The sequence below is a fragment of the Heptranchias perlo genome, unplaced genomic scaffold (genome assembly GCF_035084215.1).
Source record: "Heptranchias perlo isolate sHepPer1 unplaced genomic scaffold, sHepPer1.hap1 HAP1_SCAFFOLD_113, whole genome shotgun sequence".
NCBI lineage: Eukaryota > Metazoa > Chordata > Chondrichthyes > Hexanchiformes > Hexanchidae > Heptranchias > Heptranchias perlo.
Window position 1 is genome coordinate 714622 of NW_027138352.1, and position 16221 is coordinate 730842.

At 50.6% G+C, this 16221-nt stretch overlaps 1 protein-coding gene across 1 annotated transcript in view; it reads left to right on the forward strand.

The window, feature by feature from the left end:
* LOC137307843 (collagen alpha-1(V) chain-like) overlaps positions 1–16221 on the forward strand; it is a 522869-nt gene that overhangs the window by 450788 nt on the left and 55860 nt on the right. Inside the window, exons 32-40 of the mRNA XM_067976930.1 lie at positions 7045–7098; positions 8302–8346; positions 8572–8625; positions 9472–9516; positions 10639–10692; positions 11909–11962; positions 13165–13218; positions 13327–13434; positions 14680–14769. Coding sequence (XP_067833031.1) covers positions 7045–7098; positions 8302–8346; positions 8572–8625; positions 9472–9516; positions 10639–10692; positions 11909–11962; positions 13165–13218; positions 13327–13434; positions 14680–14769 — 558 coding nt within the window. The remainder of the gene's footprint in view (positions 1–7044; positions 7099–8301; positions 8347–8571; positions 8626–9471; positions 9517–10638; positions 10693–11908; positions 11963–13164; positions 13219–13326; positions 13435–14679; positions 14770–16221) is intronic.

Sequence of the window (16221 nt, forward strand, 5' to 3'; positions counted from 1 at the left end):
ACCCTCTCAGATGGACGTAAAAGATCCCATGACACTATTTTGAAGAAGAGCAGAGGAGTTCTTCGTGTCCTGGCCAATATTTATTCCTCAACCAACATCACCAAAACAGATGATCTGGTCATGATCTCATTGCTGTTTGTGGGATCTTGCTGTGCACAAATTGGCTGCCACATTTCCTACACTACAACAGTGACTACACTTCAAAAATACTTCATTGGCTGGAAAGTGCTTTGGAGCATCCTGAGGTCGTGAAAGGTGCAACATAAATGCAAACCTTTCAAGTGCGTATGCTGTGTATGTGTCTCCCTGAACCTGTGTACGTACCTGTGCCTGTGTGTTCTTGCACTGTGCACATATCTATTACCTGTGTGTGTACCTCTACCAGTGTTGTTCCTGTATTACTATGTGTTCCAAACCAGAGCGTGTACCTCTACCTGTGCATGTTCCTGTGTGTGTGCTCCTGTACCTGTGTGTATACTCCTGTACCTGTGCATGCTCCTGTACCTGTGTGTGTGCTCCTGTACCTGTGTGTGTGCTCCTGTACCCGTGCGTGCTCCTGTACCTGTGTGTGCTCCTGTACCTGTGCATGCTCCTGTACCTGTGTGTGCTCCTGTACCTGTGTGTGCTCCTGTACCTGTGTGTGTGCTCCTGTACCTGTGTGTGTGCTCCTGTACCTGTGTGTGTGCTCCTGTACCCGTGCGTGCTCCTGTACCTGTGTGTGCTCCTGTACCTGTGTGTGCTCCTGTACCTGTGTGTGTGCTCCTGTACCTGTGTGTGCTCCTGTACCTGTGTGTGCTCCTGTACCTGTGTGTGCTCCTGTACCTGTGTGTGTGCTCCTGTACCTGTGTGTGCTCCTGTACCTGTGTGTGTGCTCCTGTACCTGTGTGTGCTCCTGTACCTGTGTGTGCTCCTGTACCTGTGTGTGCTCCTGTACCTGTGTGTGTGCTCCTGTACCCGTGTGTGCTCCTGTACCTGTGTGTGCTCCTGTACCTGTGTGTGTGCTCCTGTACCTGTGTGTGCTCCTGTACCTGTGTGTGCTCCTGTACCTGTGTGTGTGCTCCTGTACCTGTGTGTGCTCCTGTACCTGTGTGTGTGCTCCTGTACCTGTGTGTGCTCCTGTACCTGTGTGTGTGCTCCTGTACCTGTGTGTGTGCTGCTGTACCTGTGTGTGTGCTGCTGTACCTGTGTGTGCTCCTGTACCTGTGTGTGTGCTCCTGTACCTGTGTGTGTGCTCCTGTACCTGTGTGTGCTCCTGTACCTGTGTGTGCTCCTGTACCTGCGTGTGCTCCTGTACCTGTGTGTGTTCCTGTACCTGTGTGTGTGCTCCTGTACCTGTGTGTGTGCTCCTGTACCTGTGTGTGTGCTCCTGTACCTGTGTGTGTGCTCCTGTACCCGTGTGTGTGCTCCTGTACATTTGTGTGTGTTCCTGTACCTGTGTGTGCTCCTGTACCTGTGTGTGCTCCTGTACCTGTGTGTGTGCTCCTGTACCTGTGTGTGTGCTCCTGTACCCGTGTGTGCTCCTGTACCCGTGTGTGCTCCTGTACCTGTTTGTGCTCCTGTACCTGTGTGTACTCCTGTACCTGTGTGTGCTCCTGTATGGGTGTGTATGTTTCTGTACCTGTGTGTGCTCCTGTACCGGTGTGTATGTTTCTGTACCTGTGTGTGTGCTCCTGTACCTGTATGTATGCTCCTGTACATGTGTGTGCTCCAGTACATGTGTGTGCTCTTGTACCTGTGTTTGTGCTTCTGTACCTGTGTGCATGCTCCTGTTCCTGTGTGTGCTCCTGTACCTGTGCGTGTGTTCCTGTACCTGTGTGTGTTCCTGTACCTGTGTGTGTTCCTGTACCTGTGTGTGCTCCTGTACCTGTGTGTGTTCCTGTACCTGTGTGTGTTCCTGTACCTGTGTGTGCTCCTGTACCTGTGTGTGCTCCTGTACCTGTGTGTGTGCTCCTGTACCTGTGTGTGTTCCTGTACCTGTGCGTGCTCCTGTACCTGTGTGTGCTCCTGTACCTGTGTGTGCTCCTGTACCTGTGTGTGTGCTCCTGTACCTGTGTGTGTGCTCCTGTACCTGTGTGTGTTCCTGTACCTGTGTGTGTTCCTGTACCTGTGTGTGTGCTCCTGTACCTGTGCGTGTGTTCCTGTACCTGTGTGTGCTCCTGTACCTGTGTGTGCTCCTGTACCTGTGTGTGTTCCTGTACCTGTGTGTGCTCCTGTACCTGTGTGTGCTCCTGTACCTGTGTGTGTTCCTGTACCTGTGTGTGTGCTCCTGTACCTGTGTGTGTGCTCCTGTACATGTGTGTGCTCCAGTACATGTGTGTGCTCTTGTACCTGTGTGTGCTCCTGTACCTGTGTGTGCTCCTGTACCTGTGTGTGTTCCTGTACCTGTGTGTGCTCCTGTACCTGTGTGTGCTCCTGTACCTGTGTGTGCTCCTGTACGGGTGTGTATGTTTCTGTACCTGTGTGTGTGCTCCTGTACCTGTGTGTGCTCCTGTACCGGTGTGTATGTTTCTGTACCTGTATGTGTGCTCCTGTACCTGTATGTATGCTCCTGTACATGTGTGTGCTCCAGTACATGTGTGTGCTCTTGTACCTGTGTTTGTGCTTCTGTACCTGTGTGCATGCTCCTGTTCCTGTGTGTGCTCCTGTACCTGTGCGTGTGTTCCTGTACCTGTGTGTGTTCCTGTACCTGTGTGTGTTCCTGTACCTGTGTGTGTTCCTGTACCTGTGCGTGTGTTCCTGTACCTGTGTGTGTTCCTGTACCTGTGTGTGCTCCTGTACCTGTGTGTGCTCCTGTACCTGTGTGTGTGCTCCTGTACCTGTGTGTGTTCCTGTACCTGTGTGTGTTCCTGTACCTGTGTGTGTGCTCCTGTACCTGTGTGTGTTCCTGTTCCTGTGTGTGCTCCTGTACCTGTGTGTGTTCCTGTACCTGTGTGTGTTCCTGTACCTGTGTGTGTTCCTGTACCTGTGTGTGCTCCTGTACCTGTGTGTGCTCCTGTACCTGTGTGTGTGCTCCTGTACCTGTGTGTGCTCCTGTACCTGTGTGTGCTCCTGTACCTGTGTGTGCTCCTGTACCTGTGTGTGTGCTCCTGTACCCGTGTGTGCTCCTGTACCTGTGTGTGCTCCTGTACCTGTGTGTGTGCTCCTGTGCCTGTGTGTGCTCCTGTACCTGTGTGTGCTCCTGTACCTGTGTGTGCTCCTGTACCTGTGCGTGCTCCTGTACCTGTGTGTGTGCTCCTGTACCTGTGTGTGCTCCTGTACCTGTGTGTGTGCTCCTGTACCTGTGTGTGCTCCTGTACCTGTGTGTGTGCTCCTGTACCTGTGTGTGTGCTGCTGTACCTGTGTGTGTGCTGCTGTACCTGTGTGTGTGCTCCTGTACCTGTGTGTGTGCTCCTGTACCTGTGTGTGTGCTCCTGTACCTGTGTGTGTGCTCCTGTACCTGTGTGTGCTCCTGTACCTGTGTGTGCTCCTGTACCTGCGTGTGCTCCTGTACCTGTGTGTGTTCCTGTACCTGTGTGTGTGCTCCTGTACCTGTGTGTGTGCTCCTGTACCTGTGTGTGTGCTCCTGTACCTGTGTGTGTGCTCCTGTACCCGTGTGTGTGCTCCTGTACATTTGTGTGTGTTCCTGTACCTGTGTGTGCTCCTGTACCTGTGTGTGCTCCTGTACCTGTGTGTGTGCTCCTGTACCTGTGTGTGTGCTCCTGTACCCGTGTGTGCTCCTGTACCTGTGTGTGCTCCTGTACCTGTTTGTGCTCCTGTACCTGTGTGTACTCCTGTACCTGTGTGTGCTCCTGTATGGGTGTGTATGTTTCTGTACCTGTGTGTGCTCCTGTACCGGTGTGTATGTTTCTGTACCTGTGTGTGTGCTCCTGTACCTGTATGTATGCTCCTGTACATGTGTGTGCTCCAGTACATGTGTGTGCTCTTGTACCTGTGTTTGTGCTTCTGTACCTGTGTGCATGCTCCTGTTCCTGTGTGTGCTCCTGTACCTGTGCGTGTGTTCCTGTACCTGTGTGTGTTCCTGTACCTGTGTGTGTTCCTGTACCTGTGTGTGCTCCTGTACCTGTGTGTGTTCCTGTACCTGTGTGTGTTCCTGTACCTGTGTGTGCTCCTGTACCTGTGTGTGCTCCTGTACCTGTGTGTGTGCTCCTGTACCTGTGTGTGTTCCTGTACCTGTGCGTGCTCCTGTACCTGTGTGTGCTCCTGTACCTGTGTGTGCTCCTGTACCTGTGTGTGTGCTCCTGTACCTGTGTGTGTGCTCCTGTACCTGTGTGTGTTCCTGTACCTGTGTGTGTTCCTGTACCTGTGTGTGTGCTCCTGTACCTGTGTGTGTGTTCCTGTACCTGTGTGTGCTCCTGTACCTGTGTGTGCTCCTGTACCTGTGTGTGTTCCTGTACCTGTGTGTGCTCCTGTACCTGTGTGTGCTCCTGTACCTGTGTGTGTTCCTGTACCTGTGTGTGTGCTCCTGTACCTGTGTGTGTGCTCCTGTACATGTGTGTGCTCCAGTACATGTGTGTGCTCTTGTACCTGTGTGTGCTCCTGTACCTGTGTGTGCTCCTGTACCTGTGTGTGTTCCTGTACCTGTGTGTGCTCCTGTACCTGTGTGTGCTCCTGTACCTGTGTGTGCTCCTGTACGGGTGTGTATGTTTCTGTACCTGTGTGTGTGCTCCTGTACCTGTGTGTGCTCCTGTACCGGTGTGTATGTTTCTGTACCTGTATGTGTGCTCCTGTACCTGTATGTATGCTCCTGTACATGTGTGTGCTCCAGTACATGTGTGTGCTCTTGTACCTGTGTTTGTGCTTCTGTACCTGTGTGCATGCTCCTGTTCCTGTGTGTGCTCCTGTACCTGTGCGTGTGTTCCTGTACCTGTGTGTGTTCCTGTACCTGTGTGTGTTCCTGTACCTGTGTGTGTTCCTGTACCTGTGCGTGTGTTCCTGTACCTGTGTGTGTTCCTGTACCTGTGTGTGCTCCTGTACCTGTGTGTGCTCCTGTACCTGTGTGTGTGCTCCTGTACCTGTGTGTGTTCCTGTACCTGTGTGTGTTCCTGTACCTGTGTGTGTGCTCCTGTACCTGTGTGTGTTCCTGTTCCTGTGTGTGCTCCTGTACCTGTGTGTGTTCCTGTACCTGTGTGTGTTCCTGTACCTGTGTGTGTTCCTGTACCTGTGTGTGCTCCTGTACCTGTGTGTGCTCCTGTACCTGTGTGTGTGCTCCTGTACCTGTGTGTGTTCCTGTACCTGTGTGTGTTCCTGTACCTGTGTGTGCTCCTGTACCTGTGTGTGCTCCTGCACCTGTGTGTGTGCTCCTGTACCTGTGTGTGTTCCTGTACCTGTGTGTGCTCCTGTACCTGTGTGTGCTCCTGTACCTGTGTGTGCTCCTGTACCTGTGTGTGTGCTCCTGTACCTGTGTGTGTTCCTGTACCTGTGTGTGTGCTCCTGTACCTGTGTGTGTGCTCCTGTACATGTGTGTGTGCTCCTGTACCTGTGTGTGTTCCTGTACCTGTGTGTGTGCTCCTGTACCTGTGTGTGCTCCTGTACCTGTGTGTGCTCCTGTACCTGTACCTGTGTGTGCTCCTGTACCTGTGTGTGTGCTCCTGTACCTGTGTGTGTGCTCCTGTTCCTGTGTGTGCTCCTGTTCCTGTGTGTGCTCCTGTACCTGTGTGTGTGCTCCTCTACCTGTGTGTGCGCCTGTACCTGTGTGTGTGCTCCTGTACCTGTGTGTGTGCTCCTGTACCTGTGTGTGTTCCTGTACCTGTGTGTGTTCCTGTACCTGTGTGTGTTCCTGTACCTGTGGGTGTGCTCCTGTACCTGTGTGTGTGCTCCTGTACCTGTGTGTGTGCTCCTGTTCCTGTGTGTGCTCCTGTACCTGTGTGTGTGCTCCTCTACCTGTGTGTGCGCCTGTACCTGTGTGTGTGCTCCTGTACCTGTGTGTGTTCCTGTACCTGTGTGTGTGCTCCTGTACCTGTGTGTGTTCCTGTACCTGTGTGTGTTCCTGTACCTGTGTGTGTGCTCCTGTACCTGTGTGTGTTCCTGTACCTGTGTGTGTTCCTGTACCTGTGTGTGTGCTCCTGTACCTGTGTGTGTTCCTGTTCCTGTGTGTGCTCCTGTACCCGTGCGTGCGCCTGTACCTGTGTGTGTTCCTGTACCTGTGTGTGCTCCTGTACCTGTGTGTGTGCTCCTGTACCTGTGTGTGTGCTCCTGTACCCGTGCGTGCGCCTGTACCTGTGAGTGCTCCTGTACCTGTGTGTGTGCTCCTGTACCTGTGTGTGTGCGCCTGTACCCGTGCGTGCGCCTGTACCCATGCGTGCGCCTGTACCTATGTGTGTTCCTGTACCTGTGTGTGTGTTCCTGTACCTGTGTGTGTTCCTGTACCTGTGTGTGCGCTCCTGTACCTGTGTGTGTGCGCCTGTACCCGTGCGTGCGCCTGTACCTATGTGTGTTCCTGTACCTGTGTGTGTGTTCCTGTACCTGTGTGTGTGCGCCTGTACCTATGTGTGTTCCTGTACCTGTGTGTGTTCCTGTACCTGTGTGTGCGCTCCTGTACCTGTGTGTGTGCGCCTGTACCCGTGCGTGCGCCTGTACCTATGTGTGTTCCTGTACCTGTGTGTGTGCTCCTGTACCTGTGTGTGTGCTCCTCTACCTGTGTGTGCGCCTGTACCCGTGCGTGCGCCTGTACCTGTGTGCGTGCGCCTGTACCCGTGAGTGTACCTATACCCTGGCTGGTGTTTCCCTTCCCTAGCCTGTGGCCAATTGTCATGTCCTACCCCGTGAGATCAACAAAATCAGCCCAGACCAGCAATCGCACCTTGCACCTTCCAGGTCAATAAGGCTCCATACCACACGGGGGCAGTGAAGTCAATGGAGAGAAAAATCAGTCGGGGAGTAAAACCAGCGTTGGGCCCGAGCCCGTCAGTTTCCCACTGGGCAGGTTAGATTAAAATGTCCCCCCCTAAGAATTGAAAAGGCCCCTGCAGCGCTGGTGGGAGTGCGCTGGAAGATCAGTAACACCGCGCTGTCTGCTCTGTCTAACCATCCGCTTCCTTTTCCCAGGGCTCCCTTGGTTTCCCAGGATTCCCAGGTACTAACGGTGAGAAAGGTGCTCGGGTAAGTTTTGAGAGATGGGTCTCAACGTCTCACCATCAGAAAACATGTCAACAAATTCTTCAGCATCTTATTGTTAACAAGGAAAGCCACGTACAGCGATTGGAACTGATCATCTGTCTGTCTTTGTCTCTCGTTCTTTCTCTGTCTCTCTCTGCCTATCTCTCTCACTCTTGCTCTCTTTGTCTTTGTGTCTCTCACTTGATCTGTACCCTTTTCTCTATCTCTGTCTTTCTCACTATCTCTGCATCGATATGTACCTCTCCCTTTCTCTGTATTTCTTTCTGTGTATCTGTCTCTCTCTTTCTCATTCTCTATCTTGGTCTCTCTCTCTCTCTCTCTCTCTCTTTGCTCTCTCCTCCAACTCCCTCTCTTTTTCTGTATGTTCTCTCTCTATTCTCTATCTCTATCCATCTCTCTCTCTGTCACTTTATCTCTCTTCCGATCCCTCTGCTCTCTACTTTCCATCTCTGTCTCTCTTTCTCCCCCTGGCTCTTCTCTCTCTCCTCAACCTGCTCTTTCTCATCCATTTATTTCTCTCCTGCTCTCTGCTCTATCTCTGTCTCTTTGTCCTCTATCTCTGTCTCTCTCCCTCTCTTTCTCTGCTCCTTCCCCTCGGGCTCTGTCTCTCTCTCTCTTTCTCCTTTATCTCTGTCTCTCTTTCTCTGCTCGTTTTCCTCTATCTCTGTCTCTCTCTCTTTCTCTTCTATCTCTGTCTCTCTCTCTTTCTCTTCTATCTCTGTCTCTCTCTCTTTCTCTTCTATCTCTGTCTCTCTCTCTTTCTCTTCTATCTCTGTCTCTCTCTCTTTCTCTGCTCTTTCCCATCCACCTCTGTCTCTCCCCCTCTTTCTCCTCCAACCCTGTCCCTCTCCTTCTCTCTTTCTCCCTCTGTCTCCTCTCTTTCTCTGCTGTTTCCCCTCTGCCTCTGTCTCTCTCCCCTTCTTTCTGCTCTATCTCTGCCTCTCTCCCTCTCTTTCTCTGCTCTTTCTCCTCCATCCCTGTCTCTCTCCATCTCTCTTTCTGTCTCCTCTCTTTCCCCTCTGCCTCTGTCTCTCACCCTCTATCTCTGCCTGTCTCCCTCTCTTTCTCCGCTCTTTCTCCTCCATCCCTGTCTCTCTCCATCTCTCTTTCTCCCTCTGTCTCCTCTCTTGTTCTGCTCTTTCTCCTCCATCTCTTTTTTTTTCGCTCTTCCTTCTATCCTCCCAGGGTTTGCAAGGCAAGTTGGGACCAAGAGGACAACGTGGACCAACGGTACGTCAGCTTTAAGAATTTGAATTGAATTCTTTCTCGATTTAGTAACTGCTCACAAAATGTAACCCAGGTTAACGGGAGTGAGAGGAAGCATAACAGCCGGCCGCCCAATGGGAGTGTGAGATAGAGCAGACATGGTCCCCCAGCTCTACTTTTACGTTGGACCATTAGCGGCCAGGCTTGGGCGGTCACTGAGTGATTAATAACTTTGGTTTTCTCCCCCAGGGCCCAAGGGGTCAACGAGGACCAAGAGGCTCAACTGGAAAACCAGGGGCAAAGGTGAGTCTTTAGGAAAAGGGGGTTATCATGGTGGTCCGGGGGGAGTGGGAAACACTAAAGAACATGAGCTGGAATTCCTAACATCGTCAGATTCATATATTAATCATACTGGTGTATGATATTATAACACAACTGTATACTGAGAGTGGGGTGTGTAATAGAGGGAGTATTGCAACTGAGAGCCTTGTAATGGGGCCTGGGTATGTAATAGAGAGAGTATTACAACTGAGAGCCTTGTAATGGGGCCTGGGTGTGTAATGGAGAGAGTATTACAACTGAGAGGCTTGTAATGGGGCCTGAGTGTGCAATAGAGAGATGTTGTAACTGAGAGCTTTGTAATCAGGACTGGGTGTGTAATAGAGAGCGTGTTATAACTGAGAGCCTTTATAACGGGGCCTGGGTGACTAATAGTGCGTTATAACTTTAGAGCCTTGTAACCGGACCTGGGTATGTACTAGAGAGAGTGTTGTAACTGAAAACGCTTGTAATAGGGCCTGGGTGAGTAATAGAGAGAGTGCTATAACTAAAAGCCCTTGTAATGGGGCCTGGGTGTGTAATAGAGAGAGTGTTATAACTGAAAGCCCTTGTAATGGGGCTGGATGTGTAATAGAGAGAGTGTTATAACTGATAGCCCTTGTAATGGGGCCTGGGTGTGCAATAGAGAGAGTGTTATAACTGAAAGCCCTTGTAATGGGGCCAGGGTGTGTAATAGAGAGACTGTTATAACTGAAAGCCCTTGTAATGGGGCTGGACTGGGATGCTGATTTACAGTGTTTTGGGAGGGTGCAGGTTTATTCCGTGTAATAAAGCATTGCAGCTCATTGTATTTTTTGCTCTCTCGAACAGGGAACCTCAGGAACTGATGGGCCTCCAGGTCCTTCTGGTGAAAGGGTGAGTCTGTCCAATTATATCAAACTGTAACCAGAACAGCCAGTGCCTTCAGAACAGGAAACACCCAATAGGTCTAACAGATGGTTGGGGTACTGGGGGGACCAGATTCAGTGGGAAAGCTGGGGTACTGGGGGACCAGATTCAGTGGGAAAGCTGGGGTACTGGGGGGACCAGATTCAGTGGGAGAGTTGGGGTACTGGGGGGACCAGATTCAGTGGGAGAGTTGGGGTACTGGGGGGACCAGATTCAGTGGGAAAGCTGGGGTACTGGGGGGACCAGATTCAGTGGGAAAGCTGGGGTACTGGGGGGACCAGATTCAGTGGGAGAGTTGGGGTACTGGGGGGACCAGATTCAGTGGGAGAGTTGGGGTACTGGGGGGACCAGATTCAGTGGGAGAGTTGGGGTACTGGGGGGACCAGATTCAGTGGGAAAGCTGGGGTACTGGGGGGACCAGATTCAGTGGGAAAGCTGGGGTACTGGGGGGACCAGATTCAGTGGGAGAGTTGGGGTACTGGGGGGACCAGATTCAGTGGGAAAGCTGGGGTACTGGGGGGACAAGATTCAGTGGGAGAGTTGGGGTACTGGGGGGACCAGATTCAGTGGGAGAGTTGGGGTACTGGGGGGACCAGATTCAATGGGAGAGCTGGGTGATAGGGGGGACAAGATTCAGTGGGAGAGTTGGGGTACTGGGGGGGACCAGATTCAGTGGGAAAGCTGGGGTACTGGGGGGACCAGATTCAGTGGGAGAGTTGGGGTACTGGGGGGACCAGATTCAGTGGGAGAATTAGGGTACTGGGGGGACCAGATTCAGTGGGAGAGTTGGGGTACTGGGGGGACCAGATTCGATGGGAGAGCTGGGTGATAGGGGGGACCAGATTCAGTGGGAGAGTTGGGGTAATGGGGGGACAAGATTCAGTTGGAGAGTGAGGTTGTGGGTCCTCACCTTATGCATGGTATTTGTGAGTCTGGGATCTTTAAGTGAAATATAAATATTTGTTGATTGGGGAGTCCTCAGCTCACTGCCCTACACAGTGTTAGAGAGTTGAGGTGCTCAGTTCAGACCTGCCCTGAGCATCGTTTCAATTAAACAAGCTTTTTCTTCTTCTTTCCTTTTCAATGTAGGGCCTTCCAGGACCTCAAGGTCCCACCGGCTTCCCAGGACCGAAAGGACCACCCGTAAGTGAATTTAAAACACTTCCGTCATTTACCGACTCCGGCCACGAGCCCCAGTCTCTCGGGACCGTAATGTCCCTGAGAGCGTCCCTGGGGGCATGAGGATCTAGAGACGGTCGCGTACACTGGCTGAAAGATGTGCGTAACACACGGGTCAGTGTGATCGGATAAACTAAACAGGCTGAGATAGTCAGCAGAGGGGATTCACACCAACACATAAACCGATAAGATACCAAAATCAGACTGCAGGTCTTTAACCTCCCTGTGCCTTCTTTGGATTAAACGTCTCAGCACGGATCCATTGTAGAGGTGCTGAGAACAGGAGCCAGTCCTGGTCAGAGCTCAGGAGCGAAGGCTGAGAGTGAGTGTTATGGGGCACAGTTACAAGACATGTACTGGTCAGAGCTCAGGAGCGAAGGCTGAGAGTGAGTGTTATGGGGCGCAGTTACAAGACATGTCCTGGTCAGAGCTCAGGAGTGAAGGCTGAGAGTGAGTGTTATGGGGCACAGTTACAAGACATGTACTGGTCAGAGCTCAGGAGTGAAGGCTGAGAGTGAGTGTTATGGGGCACAGTTACAAGACATGTACTGGTCAGAGCTCAGGAGCGAAGGCTGAGAGTGAGTGTTATGGGGCGCAGTTACAAGACATGTACTGGTCAGAGCTCAGGAGCGAAGGCTGAGAGTGAGTGTTATGGGGCACAGTTACAAGACATGTACTGGTCAGAGCTCAGGAGCGAAGGCTGAGAGTGAGTGTTATGGGGCGCAGTTACAAGACATGTACTGGTCAGAGCTCAGGAGCGAAGGCTGAGAGTGAGTGTTATGGGGCTCGTGAGATGCTCTTTCGGACAGACTGGTGAGTGTACCACCGTGTGAAACAATTTCCGGGCCTGTCTGCGGGACCAGGCACCGGGCGAACATCAAACGCAGACTGGCAGTAAAAGCGCTGGACTCTTTGGAAAGGACACCTCTCTCCCCCGATGGGCTTTACCGGCCCAGCTCCTGGCGAGGCAGTGCCAACCTCTGACTCCGCGCCCGGATCGTGCCATAACTCCAGCCTGTACCCAGCCTATTGGTGAGGGATCCATGCCTGCGGCTACAACACGCTGGCACAGTCGATCGGCAGCCTGACTCCGGAGTCCCGCGATTGCTGTGCCGTTGCCGTGGGAGGCAGGCAGAGATCTCCCACACTAACTCCGCTTTCTTCTGTTTCCAAATGGTAGGGACCGTCAGGAAAGGATGGTCTCCCAGGACACCCTGGACAGAGAGGCGAAGTGGTGAGTAGATCCATCCGAAAGAGATGACAAAAGACAGAACTTGCATTTATATTGGGTCTTTCACGGCCTCAGTACATCCCAGAGCGATTCATTGGGAGAGCTAATGTACTGGAGGGATCGGGTTCATTGGGAGAGTTAATGTACTAGAGGCATGGGGTTCATTGGAGGTTTAATGTACTAGAGAGATAGGGTTCATTGGAGGTTTAATGTACTAGAGAGATAGGGTTCATTGGAGGTTCAATGTACTGGAGGGATAGGGTTCATTGGAGGTTTAATGTACTAGAGAGATAGGGTTCATTGGAGGTTCAATGTACTGGAGGGATGGGGTTCATTGGAGGTTTAATGTACTGGAGGGATGGGGTTCATTGGAGGTTCAATGTACTGGAGGGATGGGGTTCATTGGAGGTTTAATGTACTGGAGAGATAGGGTTCATTGGAGGTTCAATGTATTAGAGAGATAGGGTTCATTGGAGGTTTAATGTACTGGAGGGATGGGGTTCATTGGAGGTTTAATGTACTGGAGAGATAGGGTTCATTGGAGGTTTAATGCACTGGATGGATGGGGTTCATTGGAGGTTCAATGTACTGGAGGGATAGGGTTCATTGGAGGTTCAATGTACTAGAGAGATAGGGTTCATTGGAGGTTTAATGTACTGGAGAGATAGGGTTCATTGGATGTTTAATGTACTGGAGAGATAGGGTTCATTGGATGTTTAATGTACTGGAGAGATAGGGTTCATTGGAGGTTTAATGTACTGGAGGGATGGGGTTCATTGGAGGTTTAATGTACTGGAGGGATGGGGTTCATTGGAGGTTTAATGTACTGGAGGGATGGGGTTCATTGGAGGTTTAATGTACTGGAGAGATAGGGTTCATTGGATGTTTAATGTACTGGAGGGATGGGGTTCATTGGAGGTTTAATGTACTGGAGGGATGGGGTTCATTGGAGGTTTAATGTACTGGAGGGATGGGGTTCATTGGGAGAGTTAATGTATTAGAGGGATGGGCTTCATTGGAGAGTTAATGACCTAAAGGGATAGACTATGATGGGAGGGTTAATCTACGAGTGGGATTATCTTCGATCGGAGAATTAATGTATGAGAGGCTTTGATGGGTGGAAAGCTTTTTCTCATCCCTGACTTGTCTCATGTTTCCACATGTCCACGGGTAATGCTTGCTAATATATCGATTCCTGTCTCCAGGGTTTCCAAGGGAAGACTGGCCCTCCAGGCCCACCTGGTGTAGTTGGACCTCAGGTGAGTCCATGTTTTACAATTCACTGACCCCCCCCCCCCCTCCTGTCTGTACCAGGCTCTTCTTTTCCAAGTTCTGATCTTATTACAGCTCTTTGACTTTTACTCCAGGGTTCTAGTGGTGAATCGGGACCAATGGGGGAGAGGGGACATCCAGGACCTCCTGGGCCACCTGGGGAGCAAGGACTATCAGGCCCATCTGGGAAAGAAGGCACAAAGGTGAGTGAATCAACAGTCTGGATCATCTGTCCTTGGTTGGGTGGTGGTGCTGTGTTTGGATATTTACCAGGCTTTCCCCAGCTATCTGTCTTGCTCACAGTGTAGCTGTCTGCCCTTCTTTGTGGCTACCTAATTGTTGGGCTTCCTGTTTGGGTAACTGTAGTTCTCTGCCTGCCCGTGTTCTTAGCAAGTTGTGTCTACCTTTCTGTTGGCCTGTTTAGCTCTCCAGCTACCGGCTTGTCTGAGTGTTGATTTGGATCGCTGTCCAGCTGTCTGTCTGTGTCCCTAGAACCCCCCCGATTACCGTTGCAACACATTCCTGTGCTGGTGAGAGGTAGCAAAGGGAGACCAGTGAGAATGTCGTCAGCAAATCTGGTTTTTAAATTGTGCCTTTTAAGGTGGTAGGAACTGGTACTTGAGTGCCAGGATCGGTCGGGCCTGTACCGTGCCGGCTCTCAACAGAACGTGTTTTATAGACAGACCCAGCTCCGACTGAGCTCCAGCTGGTAAACGTGGCAGCAAGTGGGGCAAACACCTGCGTATCTCAGGTGGGGATTCCTGAGGTCAAAGTGTGCCAGGGGTAGCACACCCACCATGGGTGACAAATGGGTAGTTTTGCTTTTTGTTTTATGTGTGTGTCTCTCACTCTCACTCACTCTCACTCTCACTCACTCTCACTCTCACTCACTCTCACTCTCACTCTCTCTCACACTCTATCTCCCTCTATCTCTCTCACTCTCGCTCTCACTCTCTCTTACACTCTCTCTCACTCTCTCTCGCTCTCTCACTCTCTCTTACACTCTCTCTCTCACTCTCTCTCGCTCTCTCACTCTCTCTTACACTCTCTCTCTCACTTTCTCTCACTCTCACACACTCTCACTCTCACACTCACTCTCTCTCACTCAATCTCGCTCTTTCTCACTCTCACTCTCTCACTCTCACTCTCTCACTCTCACTCTCTCACTCTCACTCTCTCTCCCTCTCACTCTCTCCCTCTCACTCTATCTCCCTCTATCTCTCTCACTCTCGCTCTCTCCCTCTCACTCTCTCTCTCCCTCTCACTCTATCTCTCTCGCTCTCTCACTCGCTCTCTATTTCTTCCTCTTCTACATTCTCTCCTCTCCCCACCTGCTCATGTCCATCTGTTGCTCGTTCTCTTCACTGAATTGTGCTGGGCCTATCTGAACAAGCCCTCGTCTTGCATGGACCATTGTTGAACCATTGCCCCCCTCTTGTCTACCACAGGGTGACCCTGGCCCCCCTGGATCTGCAGGCAAAAATGGACCCCCGGGACTGAGAGGATTCCCTGGTGAGATTGGATTGCCTGGAACTGCGGTGAGTAAATTGACACAAAAGTGCAACTCCGATAGTCTTAACGGGACAGGAATTAGGGAGGAACTCGTTCAACCGATCTGCGAGACTCTTTTTGATAGTTCCGGGTATCGGGAATTGACGTTACGAGGAAATATTAAGGAAGTTGGGCTGATTCTCTCTGGAAAAGAGGAGAGACTTTGAGGCGACCCCCTCCTCCTTCATCCTCCGGTTTGAGGTTTTCCAGATTTTGAAGGAAATTGATGAGCTGGGCAAACTTTACAAATCCCAGGATGTCTCCCGTTAAACATCGCAAACTTGGGAATAAGACGGGAAGTCAGCGGTGTTGGAGAATACACACATTTGCTTTTGTTGTTTTTAACACGGCACGAACGGCCAATGGAGGAATTCTGGTTGAACAGCATGAATTGGTTTAAACTGCGTGCTCGCAAATCCTATCTACGATCAGAGTGACACTCCTGAGTAAAGTCATGGTTCGGGAGGAGCAAAGACAAGAAGCAAAGGTTACTGGGATAAGATTGGAATTAGACAATGGAACGGGATATTGATACGGATAGGGCCCCTATGCCTGTGCGTATTCAGCAATCTGATCATTGACCCAAGGGTCATTAAGATGCCCAACAAAGTTAAACTCAATGACTTAAGGATCACAAGCTAAGTAAATTGTAAAAGTTACATATGTGACGTTTTACGGGCAATGAAGTGACGACAAAGTGGGGGACAAAGCTCTTGATATTGGTCACTTTGGGAGAGCAGGAGATAGCATCCGAACCCAGCCGCATGTCCCAAGCGTGTAAATCTGTAATCAGCTACTTTAATGCTGCTTGTATCAGAGTAGGTCTGAGAGACTCTTGTTAACTGTCGATTAATGTAATGTCCAATTAAGTTCACATGGGCTTTAATTACGAAAGCAATATGTCGAACTGACATCTCGTGAGTTAATTAGAACCCAGAACTTAACACATTGTATGTAGAGGCTTGTGTTTTATTATCTAATTGACTTGATTTAATAAGAATATTAAGCAGAGGTTTCAGTGTTTCCCAGTCTTTGCTTGTATTAAAGGTAAAGGATATATGACAATATCCTATAATATCCCACATAAGGGCAATAGGATATATGACAATACCCTATAATATCCCACATAAGGGCAATAGGATATATGACAATACCCTATAATATCCCACATAAGGGCAATAGGATATATGGCAATACCCTATAATATCCCACATAAGGGCAATAGGATATATGGCAATACCCTATAATATCCCACATAAGGGCAATAGGATATATGGCAATACTCTATAATATCCCACATAAGGGCAATAGGATATATGACAATATCCTATAATATCCCACATAAGGGCAATAGGATATATGGCAATACCCTATAATATCCCACATAAGGGCAATAGGATATATGACAATACCCGATAATATCCCACATAAGGGCAATA